Source organism: Elephantulus edwardii, unplaced genomic scaffold (assembly GCF_000299155.1).
Source record: "Elephantulus edwardii isolate Elephantulus edwardi_28Jun2011 unplaced genomic scaffold, EleEdw1.0 scaffold00075, whole genome shotgun sequence".
Classification (NCBI taxonomy): Eukaryota; Metazoa; Chordata; class Mammalia; order Macroscelidea; family Macroscelididae; genus Elephantulus; species Elephantulus edwardii.
In genome coordinates this window covers 12,813,830-12,837,742 of record NW_006399825.1, presented here as the reverse complement: position 1 = coordinate 12,837,742, position 23,913 = coordinate 12,813,830, and the positions used below count along the sequence as shown (strand labels likewise).

At 37.4% G+C, this 23,913-nt stretch overlaps 1 protein-coding gene across 1 annotated transcript in view; it reads left to right on the top strand.

Moving 5' to 3' along the window:
* INO80D (INO80 complex subunit D) overlaps nt 1–13,309 on the top strand; it is a 39,153-nt gene extending 25,844 nt beyond the window's left edge. The window contains exons 5-10 of the mRNA XM_006889117.1: nt 2,741–2,965; nt 5,375–5,484; nt 7,002–7,135; nt 8,277–8,494; nt 9,591–9,748; nt 11,922–13,309. Coding sequence (XP_006889179.1) covers nt 2,741–2,965; nt 5,375–5,484; nt 7,002–7,135; nt 8,277–8,494; nt 9,591–9,748; nt 11,922–13,066 — 1,990 coding nt within the window. The 3' untranslated portion in view covers nt 13,067–13,309. The remainder of the gene's footprint in view (nt 1–2,740; nt 2,966–5,374; nt 5,485–7,001; nt 7,136–8,276; nt 8,495–9,590; nt 9,749–11,921) is intronic.
* Nucleotides 13,310–23,913: the final 10,604 nt, after the last annotated feature.

Sequence of the window (23,913 nt, the reverse complement as noted above, 5' to 3'; positions counted from 1 at the left end):
TGCACCATTTTACACTCCCACCAACAAGTGAATCAGGGTTCCAGTTTCTCCACAACCTCGCCAGCATTTGTTGCTTGCTGTTCTGTTAAATTTTGCTATTTTGACTGGGGTGAGATGATATCTCATAGTTGTTTTGAGTGATCAATTTTTTAAGTGTTCTATCTCTTAACATCATTTATTATGTGACTGTTGTCAATACAAGCTTTCACATGCATAACTCTCTTATTGATACCTATTTTCTTCGAATCTGCCGAATTTCTTCATTGCCATTGGAATAAGGGCTAAACTTTTTAACCTGATCTTTAGATTTAGAAAGTTTATGTAACCTACCACTTAGCCAGCCACATTAGGCCTGCTATTCCCATCTTGCCCATCTCTGAATTGTTACTTATATTATTTGATTCATGTCAGGTTTCTTGATGTTTGTTACTAAATTGTACATTTTCTTCAAAGTTCAGTTATATTGTTACCTCCTTTACAAAAACCTTCCTCATAACCCTGGCAGACTTCCCAGTGACTTCAGTATGGCAGTGTTTGTAACTCCCCCAGTGTAACTGCTTCTTCCCAGTGACCACCTTACCGCTGAGCACTTAGTGGGTTAGAACTGCCGCCATTGTGGCCAACAGACCTGCTATCTGATCACTGCGCCACCAGGCCACTGCTGGCTTGACTAGGAGGCTCAATGGACTAGGACTCTCAGTGCAGGTTCTGACGTGCTTCAGTCAACAATTTGAAGTGAAAATTCCTCAACCCCACATGGATACTCTGGTTAAATAGATCTAGAATAGGACTTTTGAGAGCCTCCCACATTGTATTAACATGTGTTCTGATACTTGGATCCTTAGCCTGACAACTTCACATACAAGTTTAGTTTTTACTTCTGCCTTGTTTTATAATGTTGAACTTTTCTCCCGCGCCCCCCCCCCCGCCTAACAGTTCATACATGTTTTATTTCATATCACTGGTTATAATTCCCATGCTCACTCATCCCGTTTACTTCCTGTATTCCTGTTTCCATCTCTCCTAACCCTCCCCGCCTTTGGACTTTTGACTTTGGGCAAATGTTACTGTTTTGATCTCTGACTAGTCTAAGGAGTGTGTAATTCCCTTGTGTCTGCCATCACTGTCCATTGTTTAACTAAAAATTGAGTCACAAAATTGACAAAAGACCCTCTTCTCAAGGGTTCTGCCATTTTCTACCTGACAGTAAACCTGGGCACCTTATTTTGAGTTTTGCTCCGAGTTTTTTTACCCCTACTCTGTCCAGGATCTTCAAAGGCAGTTCATTTCGAAGAGTCAGTAGTGGTAGTTAAGTACCTGGTCTCGGGTTCACAGAGGATGGGGTCCAGTAATCTTTGCAAGAGTTGCTTCCAAGTGTCTTTGATTTTCTTTCCTCTTTTCCCTTGACAGAGAACAGTAGTTCCACCTTAGAATGTATAACTTTGGAAATCTGTTTGTTATGACTAAATTGCTTTGTAAGCTCCTTGAAATTTGTGTCTTCTCTGCCTGAAGTTATTACTGCCAAGTCAGAATCGTCTCCTGACTGACCCTTCACTGGATTTTCCATGTTGTAAACCATACAGGAAGAACTGGTCCATGTTTCTCCTGTGGAGCCTTTGGTGAATTTTAACTACCAGAAAGGGATGGGCTTTGGGTTAGTAATAACTCCCTGCGGTCTGTGCCACCACAGTTGTTTCCTCTTCACAAGAAATATTAAATACTAGTTAAACAAAACATCTTTAAATCTGTAATAGAAACCGTGGTGACTATACTAAAGGGAGCATGTTTCTCAGAAGAGATTGTAAACATAAGGTTACAGAGTTGCCTGCTGTGGGCTATTCTGAAGGAAAGAGGAATATTCCCACTTATTCAAGGAAGGGAAAACCAAGTAATAATTTACAGATTAGTAAGATAGGATGTATTGTCAATGGTATCAAATACATGGTTACTTACTTATGATAGGAGAGGAGATGAAGGAACAGAGTCAAGTTTTCAAATATATTGTTCATATTCCTAACATAAAACTTATAGATCACACTTGGTTCATAAAAAGAGCTCTTAAGCCCCACTCGTCGTAGACATTGCTCACTAACCAGGACACTCTTTCTTGTTAAACCTGCTAGACTCACAGCGTCCTTTTCAACATAGCACCCCAGCAGCAAATACCAGTCAAGCAATGTTAATGTGGAGGTGAAAGCCCAGTGTAACTGGTCCGAGAGATGTGCCTAGAGTTGTTTTTGGATTTTTGTTATGTTTTCTTTTGTTTTAATTTACTGTAGCATTTCTACAATCAAAATTCTTAATGCTTAGCAATAAAATAAAACCAGTACATCCAAAGGAAGAGCTCTTTGGTAGTGTCCTGTTGGAATTCGCTGCACTCTTTGGCAAATTGACCGATATTTTATGAGATTATACTGAGTGTTTCCCCACAAGGGCCATGTTGTTTCCTTGGGCATTTTAGTAATTGAAGGTAAAGAATTCTTTTCCCTCCCACCCAGGAGTCCGTCATCACTCAAAGTTCAGAAGACGCTGATGCATTCAGTGTCTAATTATGACATGCTCAAGTGGTTAAGCTTCTTAAAGCATTGGATCGTCTCTGCTGCCTGGCTTATTTTCAGCTCTGTTGGAATTCTGTTACTATAATTTGTTAACTCTGTCCTCACATGCCACAAGCATTTAAACCTGTGCAACCAACTACCCTTTCTCACCCTGTTTTCGTTTCTCTCTCTGCTCTTTCCAGGTCAGATGATGACGAAACGGAGAGTAGGAGCTCCAGGGTGACCCAACTTTGCACTTACTTTCAGCAGAAATACAAGCACCTCTGCCGCCTGGAACGAGCAGAATCGCGTCAAAAGAAATGCCGGCACACATTTAGGAAAGCCTTGCTGCAGGCGGCCAGCAGAGAGCCGGAATGTACGGGCCAGTTAATACAGGAACTGCAGAGAGCTGCGTGTAGTCAAACCAGGTTAGAGCCACCCTCACTCCCCTGCTTCTAAGGAGCTTGTCTCGGTCTGTTTTCTGACACAACAGGAGAGGGGCATCTTAATCCCCAAACATCAAAGCACTGGGTTATGGTTTTGTTACTCAAAGTTCCTCACAGGTGGCAAAATAACACTGCCATAAACTGGCCGTGAATTAAAGCAATGCTTTGATTTTGCTGGGGTTTGAATAGAATTTATTCAGTGAAGGATTTGAGATGTATGTTTATGTTTAAAAAAATACGGCAATGCTTTGAAATTTCATACAGTTTAGATTTGTTGTTCATAGAGATGCTATAGGTTATGGTTAACTATGGCACCTAACCACAATATTTAAAGTAATATTTATTTTTATAATGCGTCCTCCCTTCATGGAGGAAATAATTTTCAAATTTGGAAGGCTTATTGCTTCTTTATTGAGTTTATTATTTCACACTTTTTACTTATGTTTTCAAAGGATGACTTTCATCATATATGAATAGGAAAAAATTGAGACGTTTCATTTATATGTTAAGATAGTAGTAGTTGTTAGCTACAGATGATGAAGCTATATTATAGTCTTAGTCTATGTATTTTAAGTCTTCCTAAACTAAAGAGTTATTTGCATGGAAAGCACATTGAAATAGGAAATGAAAATAATTTTGTGGCTGTTGATTATAGTGTATACCTACATATTTTTATTTTCATTAATTTAAAAGAATCCTAACCTTCAATTGTGTGTCTCACAAACATATGTCCTTAAGAGTTTTCTGTTCCAACAACAACAACAAAAAAAACCACAAAACAACAAACCAACAAACTGTTAAGAGTTAATAGGCCAATTTAGTAGAGTAGCAGGATATAAGATCAATATCCAAAAATCAATAGGAAGAGCTTTCTGATCCATACTGCATTTAGAGTTGGTAGAAACTGCGCTCTGTGTCTTATGCACTTGACAATATGACTGTAGCCCCTCGTGGCTTCTTTCTCTCAGAGCTTGTCCTCATCCTCAGCAGGAAGGGCATTGTCTGTTCTAGAGCATCTTACAGGTCTCAGCTATAACACATATATTTTTCTCAGAGATACGTTCCTTGATTCCCTTGCCTTTGTTAGGTTCCCGTGTTACATACATACGTGTGTAGTGCCCTATACTCTGCTTCATTGTATGATTATCATTCATGTTGGTGTCCATCTCCCACACTACACAGACGTTTCCATGAGTTAAGAGCAGTATCTTTTTTTTTCTTCTTAATTTCCAGTGTTGAAAGATTGAAAATAAATATACAAATGAACATCTACTCTATGTTGAATACATTTACTGTTTGTTCAAAGCATTTACCAAGACAAAGGTCATATAAAATAATGATATATAACATTGCCGGGTAATAAAAGTCCATCACTGATAATTATTTAATAATTTCTTTTTCGTTATGATTGGTAACTTACTGCCTTACATGATAACTTATATGTTGTGCGTGATATGTAAAGTAACTAATAAGATCATTAATAAAATGAACACTAATGTAGAGAGGGAATTGACAAATCAGGGCACATTGGTGGGAAAGATATTTTTTCATTCTGATTTTCTCTTTTAGCTGTGTTTATGCATCCTCATAAAATGAAAAAGTAGTATTTAAATATTAAGTCTGTAAAATGTAGGCGACATATAAATAATGAAATACAGAGTGGTGTATATATATGAGTTTGTAAGAACTGTGTTCAGAGTGAGTGCACTTTGGACGATGAGAGTGATCAGTCATTTCAGTGGCTCAGTACCTGTCTACCATGGGTTTTTGCAGGCTTACTGTTGAGCCGCATGAGGTGACCAAGTTGTACTAGTGATGGTAATCTTGGTGCTGGTGACCACTGACTGTTTACATTCTGTGTCCTGCGTAATGAGTGTCTGAGATGTGTTAGATCTTTTGCTCTTCGCAGCAGCCTTGTGAGCCAGAAATATCCTTTTGATCTTCCCTTTATAGGTGAGGAAGGTGTGTCTTCGTTGAGGCTAAATAACTCAAGTCAAAGAGCTAATAATAGATGGTTCTGAGATTGAGAACCAGGTCTAGCCAATTCTTTTCTTAAATTCTTCATCACTTTTGCCGCCACCTCAGAGTGAAGTAAAAGAAATCAAACTGTTACTTAAAAACAAACTAGGTTTGACATATTTGAAATCTTTATAATGTATAGTTTACTTTGTCAGAAGATCAGAGAAATAACTGGAATTGTTCCTTGTGGTACCAGCTTTCTTTTACTTATATGTGTTTTATTTAATGAATGTATTCATTATACACATAGGCATTATATTATAGATGGTTAAATATAGGAATTAACACAAAGATGACAAAATGTTTAAAATTGGTTTGGGTTCTTGCCCAAATTTTTTTAAAAAAATTCATTTTGCTTTTTATCCTCCGCAGCATAAGGCAGACCACGTTGAGAGATACGGAGCCAGCAGCATGTAGTGGAACCGTGAAGGGTGAACCCTGCACGAACAAAGCCCTTCCATTCACCAGACATTGTTTCCAACGTATCCTCTGAGCTGAATTGGGTGTGCATTGCAAAAGTATTAACTAGCATGGGACTTCGTATTTCTTTTATAAGTAAATGACTTTGAAATTCTGATATAGTTTATAATTTTTATGAAGTCCTCTGCATAATTTTTTCTACTTACTGCAATTCCTTATTTTAAAATCACATAAAAATAGCAACATTCAGAGCAATTAGCATGTTATTTCAGTAAAATAGCTTACATATCAGGACCCTGATATCCAAGGTGGTTCCAGATAGCTTATAAAAATAGTTATGATATTCACTGATTAGAAAAAAACTCTCATTCAAAAATTGTTTTTGGTCTTCCAGAAAGGTTACATGGTTTTATATTCCACTTTTGTTATAGAATAATTTTATTATTTGTAATGAATATAGTGCTGATTTGAAGTGAGTAAAGGACAATTGTGTAACAAATATCACGGACTAGAAAAGAATGTATTTTAGGAAAGAATTTTTTAAAAAATTATTTAAGGAAAACTTTCTCTTAGGGACCTGAACTATTATTAAACATTTAAAATTGAGTGTTTGCACGAGTAGTCAGGAAATCAAAAGACGAGTTTCATTGAGACAGTCTGCTGTCAGGGACCTCTCTAGAGTGCTGAGGAGCAGCAGTGCCAGTCTGGAGGCGGAGGTGCCCCGCGATCCAGGACTTGGTCTTTGCAGTTACTTGCTATGCATCAGAGAAAGGAACATATTTTTTATATCAGTAGGTTTGTGAGGAAGGCACAGGATAGGACAGGGTTCAGAATGGTTGTTTATAGGGTCAGTATGAGTCCTGCTTGACTCCGTGGCACCTAAGACAACAGCATGATGACTGTAATTCTTTTTCTTTACTCGCTCTCTTACTTTTACACTCCTTTCTGTTGATGTTGTGCTTTTGCCACTTTGTCAGCAGCACTTTCTGGGTAGTGATGATTTTTAAAATAACCTTAACTATAAAAAAGCATAGCAGGAAAACAGGGAAGTAATTTCATTACAGATATAAAACAAAAGTGCACATGTAGAGGTTGAAAGTATAAATTAGTAGAAATAAAATTGATGTTCCAAGTTCAGTAGTTATACAGATAATTTTTTAAAATTATCTTTATGTTTTGGTCTAAAAGTATTCTTGTTCATTTGAAAGGTTGGGATTAAATATGTGAAATGAAAAAGCCAAATTTGGCAAGCTCTGGTGGCCTAGTGGCAGGAAACTGTACTGCAATCCCAGAGGTGCGCAGTTCAAATCCACCAGATGCTCTGCTGAAGAGGGAGGAACAATCGCCTCCTGTACCAGTCAGATCCAATATGACGGTACACACATAAATAAATAAAAAAATTAAAAAAAGAAAAAGAAAAAGCCAAATTTGTACTTGAGTCTTTTGTAATTATATGTTTAATGTATGCTTGATGAGTATCATTTAAGTAAGGGAAGAAGTTAATCTTACATAGAAATTGGACAATTACGTGGAGGTTCCATTTCAGTGTATTTTGTTACTAACTTAAAAAACCAAACAGATATCCTCTTGAACCGCTCTCAGCAGCTCTTCTCCAGTTGCACGGCCAAGTTTGCAGATGGGCAACAGTGCTCTGTGCCAGTTTTTGACATTACACACCAGACACCCCTGTGTGAAGAACATGCCAAAAAAATGGTAAGGCCACGTTTTCTTTCATATGTCTGATAGTAGTTTACTTCTATTTCTGCTAGATGACAAACTTCTGATCAGATAGTTCTGATCCATAGTAGAATGTAGTACAAATTTTAGGTATCTGTAAGTCACTGAGGCAAAAGGTTTATGTTACCTTTACTTACCTGTAAAGTAAAGATAGAGACATACCATTCTGTTGTGGTGTTAGAGAAGAGTACTAAATATCCCATGAGAACAAACAGCTGTGTCTCGGAGAACGTGCAGCCAGAGTGCTCCTTGGAAGTAAAGATGAAAAAGCTTTGTCTTTCATACTCTGGACATGAGGCTGTTCCTCGGAAGGGGCATCATGCTTGGAAAACGAATTGGCACAGTGACTTCAGCAATGGGCTCAAGTGTGTCAGAGATGATGAGGATGGCGCAGCATAGGGTAGGGTTCATCTTGGCTGTTTACAGGATCACGATGAGTCATACACAACTCAGTAACACCTAACAACAACAGTCCTGAGAGAGTCCATCCCTTCCAGTCCTTGTTGCATTGACATTAGCATTTTACATCTTATTTTGTAGGTTGATGCTGAGTGTTACCATCTTAAAAGAAATGTCAAATCTTGATACTCTTCTGATAAAAAATGACTCCCAAATACCAAAAAGACTTTAAAAACCTTAACACAAAATTAAAAGTCAGACATGCTCTCTGGGCCCAAATTTGTTTACTGCTTACTTTTATTATATTTCTTTCCCCTTTTTAACCAAATGTCAGTCAGGCTTAACTTTTATAGTCCTGTTATTTTTCTTATAAATTCTCCATTTTGCACCCATAGAGGGTACTTTTATCATTGTTGAAGCACAGTTTTTTCTATGCTACATTTATGTGTGTTTGAACACATATTTCTTACATTGGGATAAGTTTATTAAAGAGGCAAACTAAAATGAATTCTTTTTTTACTTTTTAATGTGCCTATCAAGAGTATCTAAATATCAAGTGGACTCACTACTGAATTAACTGCAATTAAAGATTTTGTTTGATAGTTATAGAGTCTATTTTAGGCATTACATAGGAGTTAAGTATATCTTACACAAGAATTTTTTTTATTACGTTTCCCCAAAATGTTAGTGTAAGAATACACTTTGCTTTGCTTTGAAGGATAATTTCTTGAGAGGAGACAGCTCTCGTAAAGTTCAGCACCAGCAGCAGAGGAAACCCAGGAAAAAAACCAAGCCTCCTGCACTTACCAAAAAACACAAGAAGAAAAGACGGCGTGGACCTCGTCGACCCCAAAAACCCATTCCCCCTGCAGTGCCCCAAGGGAACCTCAGCATGCCCACCAGCGTCTCACTGCCAGTGGAGGCCTCTCACATCCGGTCAGTGATGGGGCACTGTTGACTCTTTCTTTACTTCTTGATTGTTTGCCAAACATCTGTCTTTGCTTGGTTCCTTTATATTAGAGATAGGCTATAGAAGTCCCGAGTATATTAATTCAGAACTTTTTTCAATTTTTAATTTCTTAGCACAATGGGCACCATCATGAGACACCATCAGAGCTAATTTTTACAGTGGGGTTTTGGGTTTCTTTTTTTTCTTCTTACCCATTTTACCAAATATTTGACTGGGTTACATAAAAATAAATAAATAAATGGTTTTTACTATAGTAAAGATAATAAATGCTGAAATTGGTGGCTTAATCTTATTTTTTTAAGAGGAATTCCATATATATTTCAATAGGAATAATGTAACAAAAATCTAATGATGCATATTAACTTTTTGTACTATTATTTATTTTAATTTTTTTAGTTATTTTTTTATGTGTGTATTGTCAAATCTGATCTGACTGGTACAGAAGGAGACTGCCCCTCCTTCCCCAGCAGAGCATCTGGTGGACTCGAACCACGTACCTCTGGGATTGCAGTGTAGCTTCTTGTCATTCGGCCACCAGATCTCTCTTTGTTACTATTATTAATCTCATCAGGAATAAATATTTTTTCACCAGATGACTATAGCTGTTTCTTCTAAGAATTTCCCTTTTATGATAGTATTAGGAATTTTTTAAAAATAATTATTGTTTTTTTCTAAATTTGAATGCTAACATGTTATATTAAAAAGAAACCATTATATTAAACACATTCTATTAAAAAGAAGGCACAACAACAAACTATACAGAATTGTATTTATTTCTTTTACTTGAAGAAAACATTATCTAGTAGTGATTGGCTTCTCTTACTGTAAATAAATAGTCCATCAGTATGTGACTGTTTGGTCATGAATCTACTTTCAAATTTCCCTCTCTGAAAGTAGGGGAAAAGACAGTTGTTTTGAGTTCAATTTCCATGTTTGTATTTAATTTGAAAAACATCAAGTGGCATTAGCTTTTCTTCACATTACATGAACCTGGCTTGGGGATATAGTTGTGGAGTGACGGGTAACGGTCAGTGGAGGGACCAATGTTGTCCTCTTTCTCAGGAGCCCGTCCACACCAGAGCTGAGTGCTGATGAGTTGCCGGATGACATTGCCAATGAGATCACTGACATTCCACACGACTTGGAATTGAATCAGGAGGACTTTTCAGACGTCTTGCCAAGACTACCTGATGACTTACAAGATTTTGATTTTTTTGAAGGTATGGTCAATATTTTCAAAGATCTGAATTTTAAAACAGATTTATAGGTACCATTAATACATCCAGATGTGTCTGACCCAATGAGATCAGTGCGGGCATTGCTTTGTAACTGAATACCCTAAGGGAATGAGTTGCTGGTCTGGAGCTTGGGACCATAGTCTATGGGAGTATCAAGGCCAGCTGACATGACATAGTCCATCAAGACAGTAGTCGACATCTTTCTTTGTTGAGCAGCAACTGGGGTCTTACCAGTAGTCATCTAAGTTGTAACTGTTGGTCTCTCCATGTCTGGAACTAAGAACAGGAGAAAAAGTAAAGATGCGCAGAAACCATTAATCCAAAGCACTAATGGATAATGGAAACATCCACTTGGATGGCCCTGAGATCAGAAGTAGATGGTACCCAACTACTGCTCCTGACTACTCTAAAAGGCTTTACAGCTGTGTACCCTGTATAGAATGGGGGGGAAATATGGAACAAAACTCAAAAACCTGAAAAGGTCACCCATCCTAGTCCAGTAGAAACTAGGGGAGCACCTGAGGTATGTTACCCTTTAAACCTGGAACAAAACAGATATCAGCCAAAGAATCTACCAAAAGATCTGGGAATGATACCAGGAAAGCACTCATTTCTTACTGTAACTATTTAAGATAAAAGAGCAACATTTGCCCAAATAAAAAGCCCAGAATGCAGGAAGGAGTAGAATAGAAGGAGTGATAGAAATGAGAATGAGGGGAAGGAAGTGGGAAAAGTATGATCACACGGTGTGCATTTTAAAGAATATTATAAAACAAAATATGTATGAATGGTTGAATGAAAAACCAGTTTGCTTTGTAAAACATTCATTCATATCGCCTAAATAAATAAATAGGAGATGATAGAGGGGAAAAAGAAAATAAATTCATGAGAAGAGGCATAGTTCTGTTGCTTCTCCTCCTGTGTAATGTCTTTCATGGGTGACAAAAGTCAGGCAAAGTGACTATAGCAATAGGCTTAAATGCGTCACAGATGACGAGAAGGGCTCAGGATAGGACAGGGTTCAGATCTGTTGAACTCTGAGTTGTCCTCGACTCAACGGCACATAGCAACAAAGGTATTTTACTTTTTTACATGATGAGACATAGAGCATTTGTCTGTTAATATGTATAGCACATTTGTACTTTGATGCCTGTTTATAATTTTAATCCTTGATGATGAATAGTTTTACTTTAGCAAACAGATATCAAACATGAGTTTATTGAAGCCTTTTGGAATTTGTCCTCATTTTAACATCTCATCTTCTACTTTACTTTTCTAAGCGAAGTTTGTTTAATTCCACCAGTTTCCCAGTACTTGTTGGATAAATCGTTTATAGTCTTAGAATTGGATATTGTTATGGAAAATTCCTAACAATGTATATTTTTTAAAAACTGAAATGAAATCATAGTATATCTCTGAGCTTCTGTTTTGTGAAAATTAGTTAGAAATATCAAATAAAGAGTAAACAAATGTATTTTGAAAGATAACCCATGGAATGAGCAGAGTCCTTAATGTGCTGTTGTGCAAATGTCTGTACATTTCTATGTTCGAGTCTTCCACACTTGCTCCTCCAGCTACAGAAGGTGTGGACCTTTCCCACATGATCTGTTTTCTCTCATATCTGAACTCATACTATATGTTTTCTATTTTAATAACTATATGTTGAAAAGGAAGCTCTGATGGCTTAATGGTAAGAACTTGTGCTGCCAGCCCAATGGCACAAGGTTCAAATTCACCAGCTACTCCACAGAAGAAAGATGGGTAATTTCTTCTCTGGTGATTTACTGTCTCTGAAAACCTCTTAGAGGGTCAGGTATGAGTTGGTTGCAACTCCAGGGTATATAACAATAAACAACGGAGGTTAGAAACCTGTGTGTATCAGATAATCACTATGATTTTTACATTGGTAATTTTATGAATTTTTCAAGAATTTAACACTTTGTCAAATTTGGTTTTGTGATTATTTGTAAGTAAATGAAAGGTAGTTCCCATTGCAGGACAGCTGGTCACTTCCCACCTGTGCTGCAAATGACTCACTTTTCCTTTGAAAGCAACCCTTAAAAATAGCTTTTCGAAGGTAAGAAGACTTCAGATGTGTGATGTCTGTGATACAGATGAAAACAATGCTGACCGTGCTGGCTTTTGTTTTTCTCAGGAAAGAACGGAGACCTCATTCCGACCACGGAAGAGGCCGAGGAGCTTGAACGGGCGTTGCAGGCTGTGACTTCTCTCGAGTGCCTGAGTACCATTGGGGTCCTGACCCCGTCAGACGGTGTGCCAGTCCAGGAGCTAGCCGACAGGGGTATAGGGGTGTTCTCCACAGGTACTGGCCCTGCAGGAATTCCGTCCCTGAGCCGAGAAGTGAACACAGACCTAGGGGAGCTATTGAATGGGCGCATAGTACATGATAATTTTTCTAGTCTAGAGCTGGATGAGAACCTGCTCCGTTCTGCTACCTTGTCTAACCCACCGACACCCCTGGCAGGGCAGATCCAGGGGCAGTTCTCTGCCCCAGCCAGCGTTGGCCTTACTTCTGCCACTCTGATCAGCCAGAGTGCACTTGGGGAGAGAGCCTTCCCAGGACCGTATCATGGACTTCATGATGGCAGCCATGCCTCCCAGAGGCCACACCCTGCCCAGCTGCTGAGCAAGGCAGACGACGTAATCACCTCACGACAGCAATACAGCAGTGACCATTCACACTCCTCGCCCCCTGGAAGCCATTACGATAGCGAGCACGTGCCGTCTCCCTACAGTGACCATATCACCTCTCCCCACGCGACATCGTACTCTGGTGATACTATGGCAGCTACCTTCTCGGCAGAGATGCCCATCATGGCGCAGCACTTGCTCCCAACTCAACTTGAGGTGCCCCTTGGAGGAGTGGTAAATCCCAGAACTCACTGGGGTAATCTCCCTGTCAACCTTCAAGAAACCTCGCCATTTAACAACCTTCTTTCCACTTCCCTCTCGACGCCCCCCACCACCTCGAACTCAGAGACCACACAGCCTGCCTTCGCCACAGTGACCCCCAGCAGCTCCAGTGTGCTCCCGGGGTTACCGCAGACCAGCTTCAGTGGCATGGGGCCTTCTGCTGAACTAATGGCCTCCACCTCTCCCAAGCAGCAGCTCCCTCAGTTCAGCGCAGCCTTTGGCCACCAGCTGAGTTCTCACAGTGGCATTCCTAAGGACCTGCAGCCCAGCCACAGCTCTATAGCCCCTCCAACAGGCTTCACAGTAACAGGTGCCACAGCTACGAGTACCAATAATGCATCTTCTCCCTTCCCCTCCCCTAACTGAGCGTGTCTGTGTGTTTGCAGGCAGGTGGGGAGCCCCCCATGTTTTCTATCTTTGTTTCCTCTTTAACACCCCTTTTCCTAAAGAAGATTTTAAAAAATTACAGGTGGGGACTAGAGGGCAACCCGCGTTCCCAGTTAAGCAAGTGGCCTGCAGTGGGGCCCTTGCTTCAGTGTTCACGTGTGCTCCTTTGCACTGGTGCTCATTCCCTCCGTGCAGGTTCACTCGGCCCCCCGTGGTGTCCTTCGTGGTTCAGCACAGTGACTGGATAGGATTGATTTTGAGCAGCGAGTCCTAGAAGTGGAAGATACCTCAGATTACCAGTGCCCTTTACTATTTCCTAGTATTCACATCAATGCTTTCCATTCTATTACCAGATTTTTTAAAAAGTGGTTTTAGGCAGAATGATCCTCTTAATTACACTCCTGTGTTAAGACATAGCAAATGGTGCGTGGAGGCAGAAGGCAGCTCTGTCGTTGCACCAGTGGCTAGCCACCACATTGAGGCCAGGATTCATTCCTAATTGTAATCATGTTTAACTAGAAAGAAAAATGATGAGTCTTTTGATTTTGTGTGTATGTGTGTACCTGCACATGCGTTTGTGTGCAGGACCAGAAGCAGCTGTCCAGTTGTTACTGTTTTTGTTTTCCTAAAGTGTGTAAGGCTGATACTTTTCTCCTTCCCCACACTGCACAGCCTGAGTGACACTGCTCATCTTTTCCCAATGAGTTAACTAAGGTTTTCTGAACAGAGAAAGTGGTGATCGGTGTATGGCATGACGCTTTTCTCCGAAAGGTTAGCCCCAGGAGAAATGGAACACAAAAGCTGAGTTTGTGTCGCTGATGTGGGAATGTTAGGAAGAGCTTGCCTGGAGGTACTGCAAGGGGCCTGTGGTCCTGAGGCCTGTGGTCATGCCCCCTTTTCCAACCTGCATTTGTTTCCAAGTCCCTTTCATGGAATACAGTAGCAACGTGTAATTAAAGAAAACATTTTGATGTGCAAAACAGGATAGGTCAGATAGGTCTGGAAAGATGAGATCTGTGAAGTCCTTGATCCATCTTCTTTGCTTTTGAATTTTTCATGTTTACTGTAGTGATTTTTTTGGTAAGAATTGTAAAATGTTGAAGACAACTTGTGGAATCAGTGTATCAGTTGTGAAGTGATGTGTAATATCTGAAGGATACACATTTAAAAATTTCTTTCAAAGCAGAATATGGAAACAAAAAGTAAATTTTACCTACTATTTGGTACTTTTAAGAGAATTTAAGTGTTTAGGTTTAAGTAAATTCGGGACTAGCTTAGGGGAATTTTTTAAAGTACCAGGATTGTAGGATTAAAAATCCTTTTGAGTAGTTGAATCAGTTGGTGACTTTGAAAAGAAAATGTGAGGTTCCTTCTAGCCTGCCTTTTTTCTCCTTTTAACTTTTTTTTCTCTCTGGAGAAGGGTGGAACTAGATTTAAAAAGTGTCTGTCCTTTGCTTTTGCTAAAAAGTTTCATTGTCCCCTGGGATACCATCAGCTATTTATATCTGAGTCTAGTTTAATTTACAGATATATATTTTAAATGATGAGTACAGAGAACATATCTATTGATATAATAGTACAATATTTCATTTGTCAGGGAATATTTGTGCTTGGTTCCTTTCTAATAGGTAAAGATTTGGATGTATTTTCTTACTTCCTGTATGCACCCTCTTTTTGCTGTGCTCGTTTCAACCAACCCCTTCTTTTGAAATCTTTTCTTTCTTTGCTTTTTAAAGGAATAATGGTGATCAGCAGGCATTATGCAGATAACCACGTGCCTGGGATTATGAGGGGAATTGTCACATTATATATGCCCTATTTTATATTTATTAAAATTTCTTTTTGTGGGCCAAAAATATGTTTGTAATATACTGAGTGGTGTGGTGTTTTGGGTTTTTTTTTTTCTTTCTTAAGTAATGAAAAATGATTGGAAGATTTATTTTTAATAACCTTGTCTTTTTCGCAGATTGATAAATTTCTAAATTATACAATATGTCACAAAGCAAACTTATATTTGGTATCACCATAACTTTCTTTCCTGAATGGTGAGAACAGATAATTTGATTCTTCCTCACCTGTGAATCTTGTTAGTAAGCTTTTTTATTTTATTGTACTGTAAATGATTATGAGTCATTACCTCTGTCCCAAAATGTCTTTTAGTTTGCGAAATAATGTGCCGTCCGTAAGAATCATGACTATGTAACTGTCTATACCTGGTAACCCGTGTCTTGTCCGTGTGTACTGACGATAGGTGGTAGCAGAGCAGCACATTGATGTCCTCAGCATCCCTTCTCTGACAGCGAAGGGAAAGTCAGGGGTAGTTGATTTGAACTTTTCTATTTGTCCCTTGTGTTAGCTGCTTAAAACTCTTCAGTTTCAAAACTGAGTTTGCAGTAAGTTGCACATTTTATTGTTTGCAGTTTTCTGTCTTATGTGCATTTAAAAACCCATCTCTGCTTTCTAGTAAGGAGGCATGAAATGATCAGGAATGTTGCCAGTTATAGCTTCACACCAAAAACTTAAAACAAATTCATTTTTGTTAGATGCCCTTGATGACAGCAGAGGAAAGGGCACCCTCAGAAAGGTAACCTGTGTAGGGTTGAAGAATTAGCAGAAACAAACTTTCCCTCTCACTTCATCTACTTCAAAATAGTGTGTATCCGAGCTTGCAGATTTGCTTTGCTCTTGCCATTTTTTGTGAATCCCATTTTGGAAGAGAGAACATCTAGAAAGCCAGAGAAATCTAAGTTTTACTTGTAGCTAGTGAAACAGTTCTAGTCTGTTAGAAGTAGATTTGCTATTGATATGAAAGGAGAGGAATGAAATATGAAAATTAATATATTTTGTAATAGCATCTGTGCTATCCTAAGGGATACTGGAATCAAAAGCAAATCTTATATGAGGTCCTAGTTAGGTGGAAACCAGCTAGTGTTCAGTTGTTAAATGCATGAGAAATAGTGGCAGATGAGGTTCACTCTGTTTCTGCAGTTCTTTGGGACCATTTATAAAGGCCAGTTAGGTTCTGTTAATGTGATTTAATTTACAAAGTTGCTGCAGTTAATGGACACATTGTATGCTCTGAGAATCTGAATTCCATCTTAATGTATGCTATTCACTGGCTGTGTTCTTTAGCCTCTGAAGAAGAGATGTGTTTCCTTTACTCTCTACATAATCATTACTATTTTAATTAAAGTACTTAGACAGTTTTGGTTTTGTTTCTTTGTTTTCTGTAAGAAATGGCTTAGCGATTTGCACTTCCATGTAGGTTATATAGCTAGTCAGCAACCCACAATAGTAAATAGCAATTATACTTAATCCACCAAGTGACAGACTATGCAATGGAAAGATATTTTAATTATCCTCATGTAGCTTATACAGCAAAGGATCATTTTCTCTAGTAACCTACCATGTGTGATATAACTGCTTTATAAATTACTTCCTGAGCAATTTCATGTTGACAAGAAGTGTTTAGTGTCCTTCCATGAGAAGATTGTAATTTAATGAGAAACAAATAGTGTGGGTCTGGAGATGTTGGAAAGTAGTTTTGGGGGGTTTTTCTTTTCCTTAAAATTGATGTTACTGTCTTTAGCGGCTTAAAATGAAAAAAAAAATGCTAATACTTTATCTTTGCCAAATAATTATTTATAAGACTTATTTCTTAAATAGTGGATTAGTTATTTAAAAATCCATTCTCTCAGAATTAAGACTAGTAATTTTCTGTGGCCAACACTAAAACTTTTCCTTAAGTAGAGCTCATAGTCAATCCATGATCACAATCCACAGAGGGAAAGACTGCTCTCTGATTAGGACAAAAATAATGATAGGTGTCCTGACCATGCAGTTTCTTCTTTTACAGAAAATCTCTACTTCTGTTGACTGGCACCACTCGGCTTTATAAATCTGCACCCAAATTGGTAAATCCTATGCTTTTAGTTCCGCACTCTTTGGCATGATAAGTGGTGGTTGGTGATAGCAGCTAAACACATCAGGAATTTTCTCTGGAGCAATAGGTTTTACTTCAAGTTAGCTTAAAAAGATTGTAATGAATTAGTAATGAAAAGGCAATAGAGGTACTAACACTAATTATTCTCTGGTAACACAATGGATTGTCAGACTACAGCCCAAAAGGTCAGCGGTTCAGATCCACCAGCTCCTTTGGCAGAAAGATGACAGTCAGCTTCCCTAATGTGTTACAGCCTTGGAAAACAGGCTGGGCAGTCGTGCTGTGTCCCTGTGGCGTTAGAAGCAACTGAAGTCCATGGGTTTGATTTATTTATTCGGTAGGTTTGAAATGAATTTGAAAATTTATAGATTCCCACCTCTGAATTTCTTCATCTTTGTAGCTTTCTTTTGAAATTCTGTTTAAAAAGTCTTAATCTGGCATATAAAATCATCTAATATCAGAGAATACTCAGACTCTAATGAGACAGTGGGAAGGAGTCCTTGAAGGACAGTGTAGTCATACTGACTGGTCTGTTCCATCACCAACATCTCTATTTCTCTAAATTTTTATCCTAACAAGACAGGTAGTCCCTATTAAAAAGTATACATGCCTGTAAACTGTTTCTGTTAAGTTGGAAATGATTGAACCTTCAGTAACATTCTGTAGAAAAACAATAATGATCTATAACTTCTTCATGTCTTGAATTTTATAAATCTTCATACAGATCACATTGTGACAAGAACAAAAATTTATTTTGAATTTTCATTTACCAAAAATGAATTGAATCTTCCAAAAGACTTGTCATGAAAACATCATTCAATGAGTTAGGAAAGAAAACGTACAAGATTATGTCTTTGTCCGTAGCCAGTGCGAAAAATTGTATATCAGCTTAGCCTTATTTCTAAACAGCAAAGATTTCTCTTTTTTTCACTCCAGCTCTTCTGTTTTCTTCCTTTTCCTTAATTTATGGAAACAAACAGGACAGACAGAGGGGGTTTGGCCTTTCCTAGAGAGAGAGGACAGTTGGGCATGACTTTCTCTACCATCTGATCTCTGGTATTGGGAAAGTTTGGCCTCTTTGAATGGCAAAGTCAGTGATGACCTAGTTTAATCTGAAGAATCTTACAGGAGAAAGCTCTCTGAGGAAGCTGATTCCAGCACTGCTTTCCTTTTTCCCTTCTGCTTGCTTGCCTCTGCTCAGCCCCATACGCCAAGTCTGCACGCACATGCTTCTGAACTATATGATCCTGGCCCAAGAGTGATAAGAGTCCTCTTCTCTCTTTGTTTGGTGTTTGTTTCTGGTTTTCAAAAAGCTGGGGACCACTGAAGTCAGCTCTATATGCACCCAAAGTTCCTCTGGAAAAAATTTCAGTATGCAGTGCAGAACTCTCCGATACAGCTAACCACCACACCCGTGATCTCTTTAGGGGAATGAATGGATTTGCCCTGAAGTGACTCCACCCTGTGTTTGCTTCAGTGAATAGTACTGAAATGAGGGAAGGTTTGACACTTGTTGATATTGTCTTCATGCCTTTGAAGGGTTGAATCAGTTCCTCTCAGCAGTGATCATTCTTTTCACTGTATAGTATTGAGTTTGTCTCAGGGATTCCTTGTGGAAATTAGGGCAATTTAAAAACAGTAATAATTTTAAAAGAAAATAAAGGTGACTCAATGAAGAGAGCGCAAGAAAGAAAACCTTTGGTCCATAGTCCACAGTATCTCACATAGGAGTTTTTCCTTTCTCCTTCAAGTTCTCAGCTTCAGCATATAGAATCCTTTCCCATCATGCACAGCTTTAAAACTTTTATTTAAAAAAAAATTTACTTCCCCAATGAGCTTTCAGAATTCTTATTGTAGATTTTAAGAGAAAAGGTATATTAATTTATGCTATTAACATCACCTCATAAATTATAAGTTTTATACTAAAGCTGTATTGAGTGTAATGAATTATGTTGCCTATGTGTTTAATAGCTAAAAAGTTATATATGAGCTTTTTTTAAAAAAAACAAAACAAAACTAGTGAAGCACCTTTTTACACTGGATCGCTGCCGTGTCAAGGTGTATAGCTATCCTTTGCTACCTTGCAGATATATAAAGTAAAAAGATATCCTGGGGCCTCAAAATGTAGAACACCTTTAGACCATTTATTACTGCTTCTAGAAGTGTTGAGAAACTTGTTCTTTAGTAAATGATCTGTGGTTTACACTTAAGATGGCTAGAAGCTTAGTTACAGGGTAAATAGAAAAATACATAGATCAAGTAAAACTCCAACTACTGTAGCTGAAATTTCTAAACTAAGTTTTTAAGACCTCTTTTATTTCCTATGGATTCATTCCTTAGTTTACAGTTTATCTGTAAATTGGGAAGTAAAATAGAAGATAACAAATCTAGATGTTCTCAGTGTCTTATTCAGGAACTTTTTATCCCTCCTCACTAAGGAATTCCCACTGTGACTTAAAATTAGAATTAAAATTACTTGTGTGCATGAATATGTCTGTGTTTTTACACACATGCAGAAATATACATTGGAGGCACATGTGTGAGAGTTATGAATGTGGTTAGGTAAAAATAGAGAAAGGTAACAGAATGTATTGTAGAAATAGGATTTATTTAGTTGAGGGTGTTGGAGTTACTTTCTCATTCTCTGTTATATAAATATACCAAATTCTTGATTATTTTATATTAAAAGGCTAGTTCTGATACCATATATTTTAGCCTTTCAATTAACTTATATTATGCTATCCTTTTAATATGACATGAGAAACAGCAGGTTTTAAGAACAGCCTCTCACGTTTTAGCTTAAAAATAGATCAATAGCCTAGACGTGAGCTGTGTTTATTTCTTGGGGTGGTGGGACCAGAGATCTGTGGAACCTTTTTAAGTTTATAATAGATTTCTTTATTCTGTAAGTTAGGAAATAACTGTTGATCATCTTTCTTAGTTAAACTAAGAAAAAGTGTAGAGTTTTAACTTTATGAAGAATGCCATTTTTTCAAGGGGCTGCTTTGTTTAAGAAGTTGGTGGGATCATTTCACCAGCTGGGGTGATTCGATTTTTTTTTTTAAATGGTTGTGCTGTTATTTATGAAGTTAGTGTCTCCCTCCCTCATGTTTTCACTATAGGAAAAAAATCATACTGTCCTTGGCTTTCACCTGATTATTAAGGAATTTTAAAGAAACATTCCTTTATTTTGAGGCTTAAGTTGCCATTTTGTTATACATTGATTACAGGAATATCCAGTGATCTAAAGTAGTCAAGAAGAGACTTGTTTTTAAATGCTTCAATAATATTTATTTTTAATATTAAAAAAATCATGAACTTTGAAATAAATCAAAATAACTTCATAAGATACCTGAATCTGTAGTTGTCTTTGTAGGCTTGTTTACTTCATTTTAAATATAGTCAAGACCTAGAAAAGCTTATAGGTTGTTCTTTTTTTAATTCTATTTTTGCAGCATCTCCCAGTTTTATTCATTCTCGCTTTGTGGATTTTAAATAAAAAAACAACTCTGCATATTCCTTGTACATATGCATGCAAATGAAAGAAGGGAGTTTGTATTGGTGCCCTTTCTCCCTTCAGTTGTTGGTTAATGGGATTTACTAGATGAAAATTGCCCTTGATTGGAGGGTGAAAATAGACCCTTATGTGTATATCTGTACAGAGATGTGTATATGGGATGTGGTGGCACTTTGCTGAATGTGAACTTGCCTTGTCCATAGAAAGATTGAAAAGTATTATGTTTATTTATACATTTGTATAAATCTATATATACACGTATGTATATGTGTGTGTATAGATAAAGGTATATACATATACTTCCCTTAAAATGTGTGTGTATAATAGGTAAACAGCTTCTTTTAAGCAAGATTCTATGTCTGTGAGGACTCTGGATTGTTCTGTGAACCAGTGAGATGGCAGCATGGAGCACATCAGAGCGTACTAAAGTGGAAGTCCTTAGTCTTGTTTCTGGTTGTACATGAATACCTGTCAAAACGATTCTTGTCATTTCTGCTATTATTTATCATCTTTACTACCTAGTAGTCAACATCTCATTATTTTAAAAATCACACTTCATTGTGTTCTTTTCCTTCAATTACTTACTTTTGAGCTAACAAACATTTGGCTTAAGCATATTCCTTTATTAACATGAGTAATTTATCTCTGAAATTCCCCAGAAGATGAAAGAAAGTTTAGGTAATATTTTCTATAGTAATTTTGCAAATTCCTTGCCTAAAAAAAAAGTCAATCTTTACAGAATTAATTTGAACATTTGACCTGATAATTTTGGAATACTAAAATACCATAATTATGATTGATATTAGTATTAAGATTATTTTCTCATTTATTGTCATAATTTATACATTTTGGCTTGTTTTATGGTTTGAGATAAATTTGCCATTTTCATTTTAATGGAAAGACTGCCAACCAACATGTAAGCCTCTTGAATTCTGTAATTAACTCCCTTTACTCATGAAACTGCTTCAAGTGCATTCTTGTGTAATGACTTCTGCAAGATTTCCTTTTTTATTCTTCTCACAGTTGTGACCTTCTATTTTACCTTTGCTCAGTTCTCTATAAAACTTGCATCCCTATATATTGTGCCTTTAAAGCTCTTATGCACACACAGACAGAAGTGTATATATACATGTTGGAGCATGTGTACATATACTTTCATATATACTCACACAGTATGTCTCTAGTATATATTGTGGGAGTGGATATATAGATATTCAAAGGCAATGAAATGTTGCTCTCTAGTTTATAAATAGTGTTAATATACTGTATATACACATGTATATGTATGAATTTTAAATTGGCAATCTTTTACATTTAGCAAAATGCTGCCCCTACTGGAATATTGTCACTGCAATAGCAGTTGTATGTAATGATTTAAAAGTACACTATCAAAACTTATTTAAAGAACATTTGAAATTCTCATCTAAAGGCGCCCACACATTATTTATTTATCTTCCTTTTCCTTTTATTGTCATTTTTTTTAACTGAAAGGGAGACTAATTTTTTTAAAAAAAGAGAAAAATACCATCTGTCCCATTACGGTAACAAAATGCTGGTGATTCACTAGGGAAAGCTTCATCATATTCCCTCTCTGAAATGCAGATTACCACAGCAGCCTGTTTATTTCAGTTATGAAGCTATCCTAATATTTCCATTAGTTTATGCCATCTGCCATCTCTTAGATCAACTTAATTCACCAATTTGCCTCATCCTTTCATTAATAAATAATGATCATTGAGATCATTTTGCCAGGAGGAAGTTAACTACTCTCTAGCTGCAGGGAAATCTATCACCTAATTATTACTCTGCCTTGTTCAAAATTCAACTTTTGAGAGAAGGCAGATCTCGCATGAAGTTAGTTAAAGCATATTTTTCATTTCTTAAAGACCAAACATTTTCTGAAGAACTCTTAATCTCCATGTCCTTGATGTAGATTTAATTCCTCTTCTCCACAGGTTTGGGTCATTTTCATCAATATTTCAGTTTGACATCTCAAGAATTTACAGAGAGAGGAAGGATGGACAATTCCAGATTAGAAGATGGTCTAAAAGGCAGTGGAGTCAGAGTACTCTTGAAGACTAGGCTAGAGAGTTTGAGGTCTGGATGATCTTGTAGAGGAGTTTAACCAAACTCATAACAGAAGCAGCCTTTGCCAGAAAGCCTCTTGACAGTTGTTTGGTGTGGAGTAGAGTACTGCAGTGTATGTGGAAACCAAGTTGCAGTGGGAAATCAAAAGTGAGGTAGCTTATTGGAAACCAGTAAAGAACAAACAGGTTGCACTTTTTTTTTAAAAAAAAAAATCTCTTCTAACAAAGTAACTGCACGGTAGCAAGGACTAGCAGATCTCACATCCCTTCTTTTGTGTCCTCATTCACCTTGGCACACAAGTATTGACCATACAGTAAAAATACTTTTTAAAAGCTGCTTAAAGGGAATTTACAAACTGAGACTCTTCTCCCCTGTATTTTTGGTAATGGTGGCTGGAACCTTGGTTATGTTCACCAAAGCAAGGAGCCACTTGTTTCTGCACAGACTTGGGGAACAAGCTGAGGAAATGGTGGAAGCTGGTAGAGACGCCAGTGCTGATGGTAGGTCCCCTGTGGCATGAGGTGCAGTGTGGCTAGGGGACCACATTTTGGCAATCGGTGGGCTTTTGGTTTGTAATTTCCCTTTAAACAAGAAGAGATGGCTCACATTTTCCATATATATCTCAATGAATGTACTGTATTACTGTTTTAAAAATTTGATGAAATAATAATGGATTGGTCTCCTTTTGTTATCTGGTCCTTGTTTAATTTGTTTAAGGGTTTTTGTATACAAAAGTTTACATTTTTATGTATATTTTTCTTGTGTAAAAACAGATGTAATATGTGTATAAAAACATTGTATGTATTATCTGTATATAGTGTGACAAAATTGATTTTTTTTCTTTCTTTCTTTTGGATGTATTAATAAATCTTGCTGTGAAGTAGCCTTGCTTTTAGTGTCATTTCCTGAGCCTGAATATTACTAGCAGCTGCTAATCCAGTGTGGGAAATTTTTCCTTTTTTAATTGGAAAATACCCTACCCACCAATGCTTACTCTCAAGTTAATTTGGACAAGGTATGTCACCTTTTAAAAATACATGTTTCATTAAAAACTAGGAGAAATATCACACAGTTCTTTATGGTTAGATTAACACTGATTAATTTTCATAATACATGTGAACCAATTAAGTGCTGCAGAGAATGGTTTTGATATGTTATCCAACTTTGATAACCAACTAGAAATTACATCTGAAATTGTTATAATGGAGCCAGTTTAAGGCAATTTCTGTTTTATTTAATCACGAGCTCATTCTCTCGTCTATGCATAGCTTCCCAAAT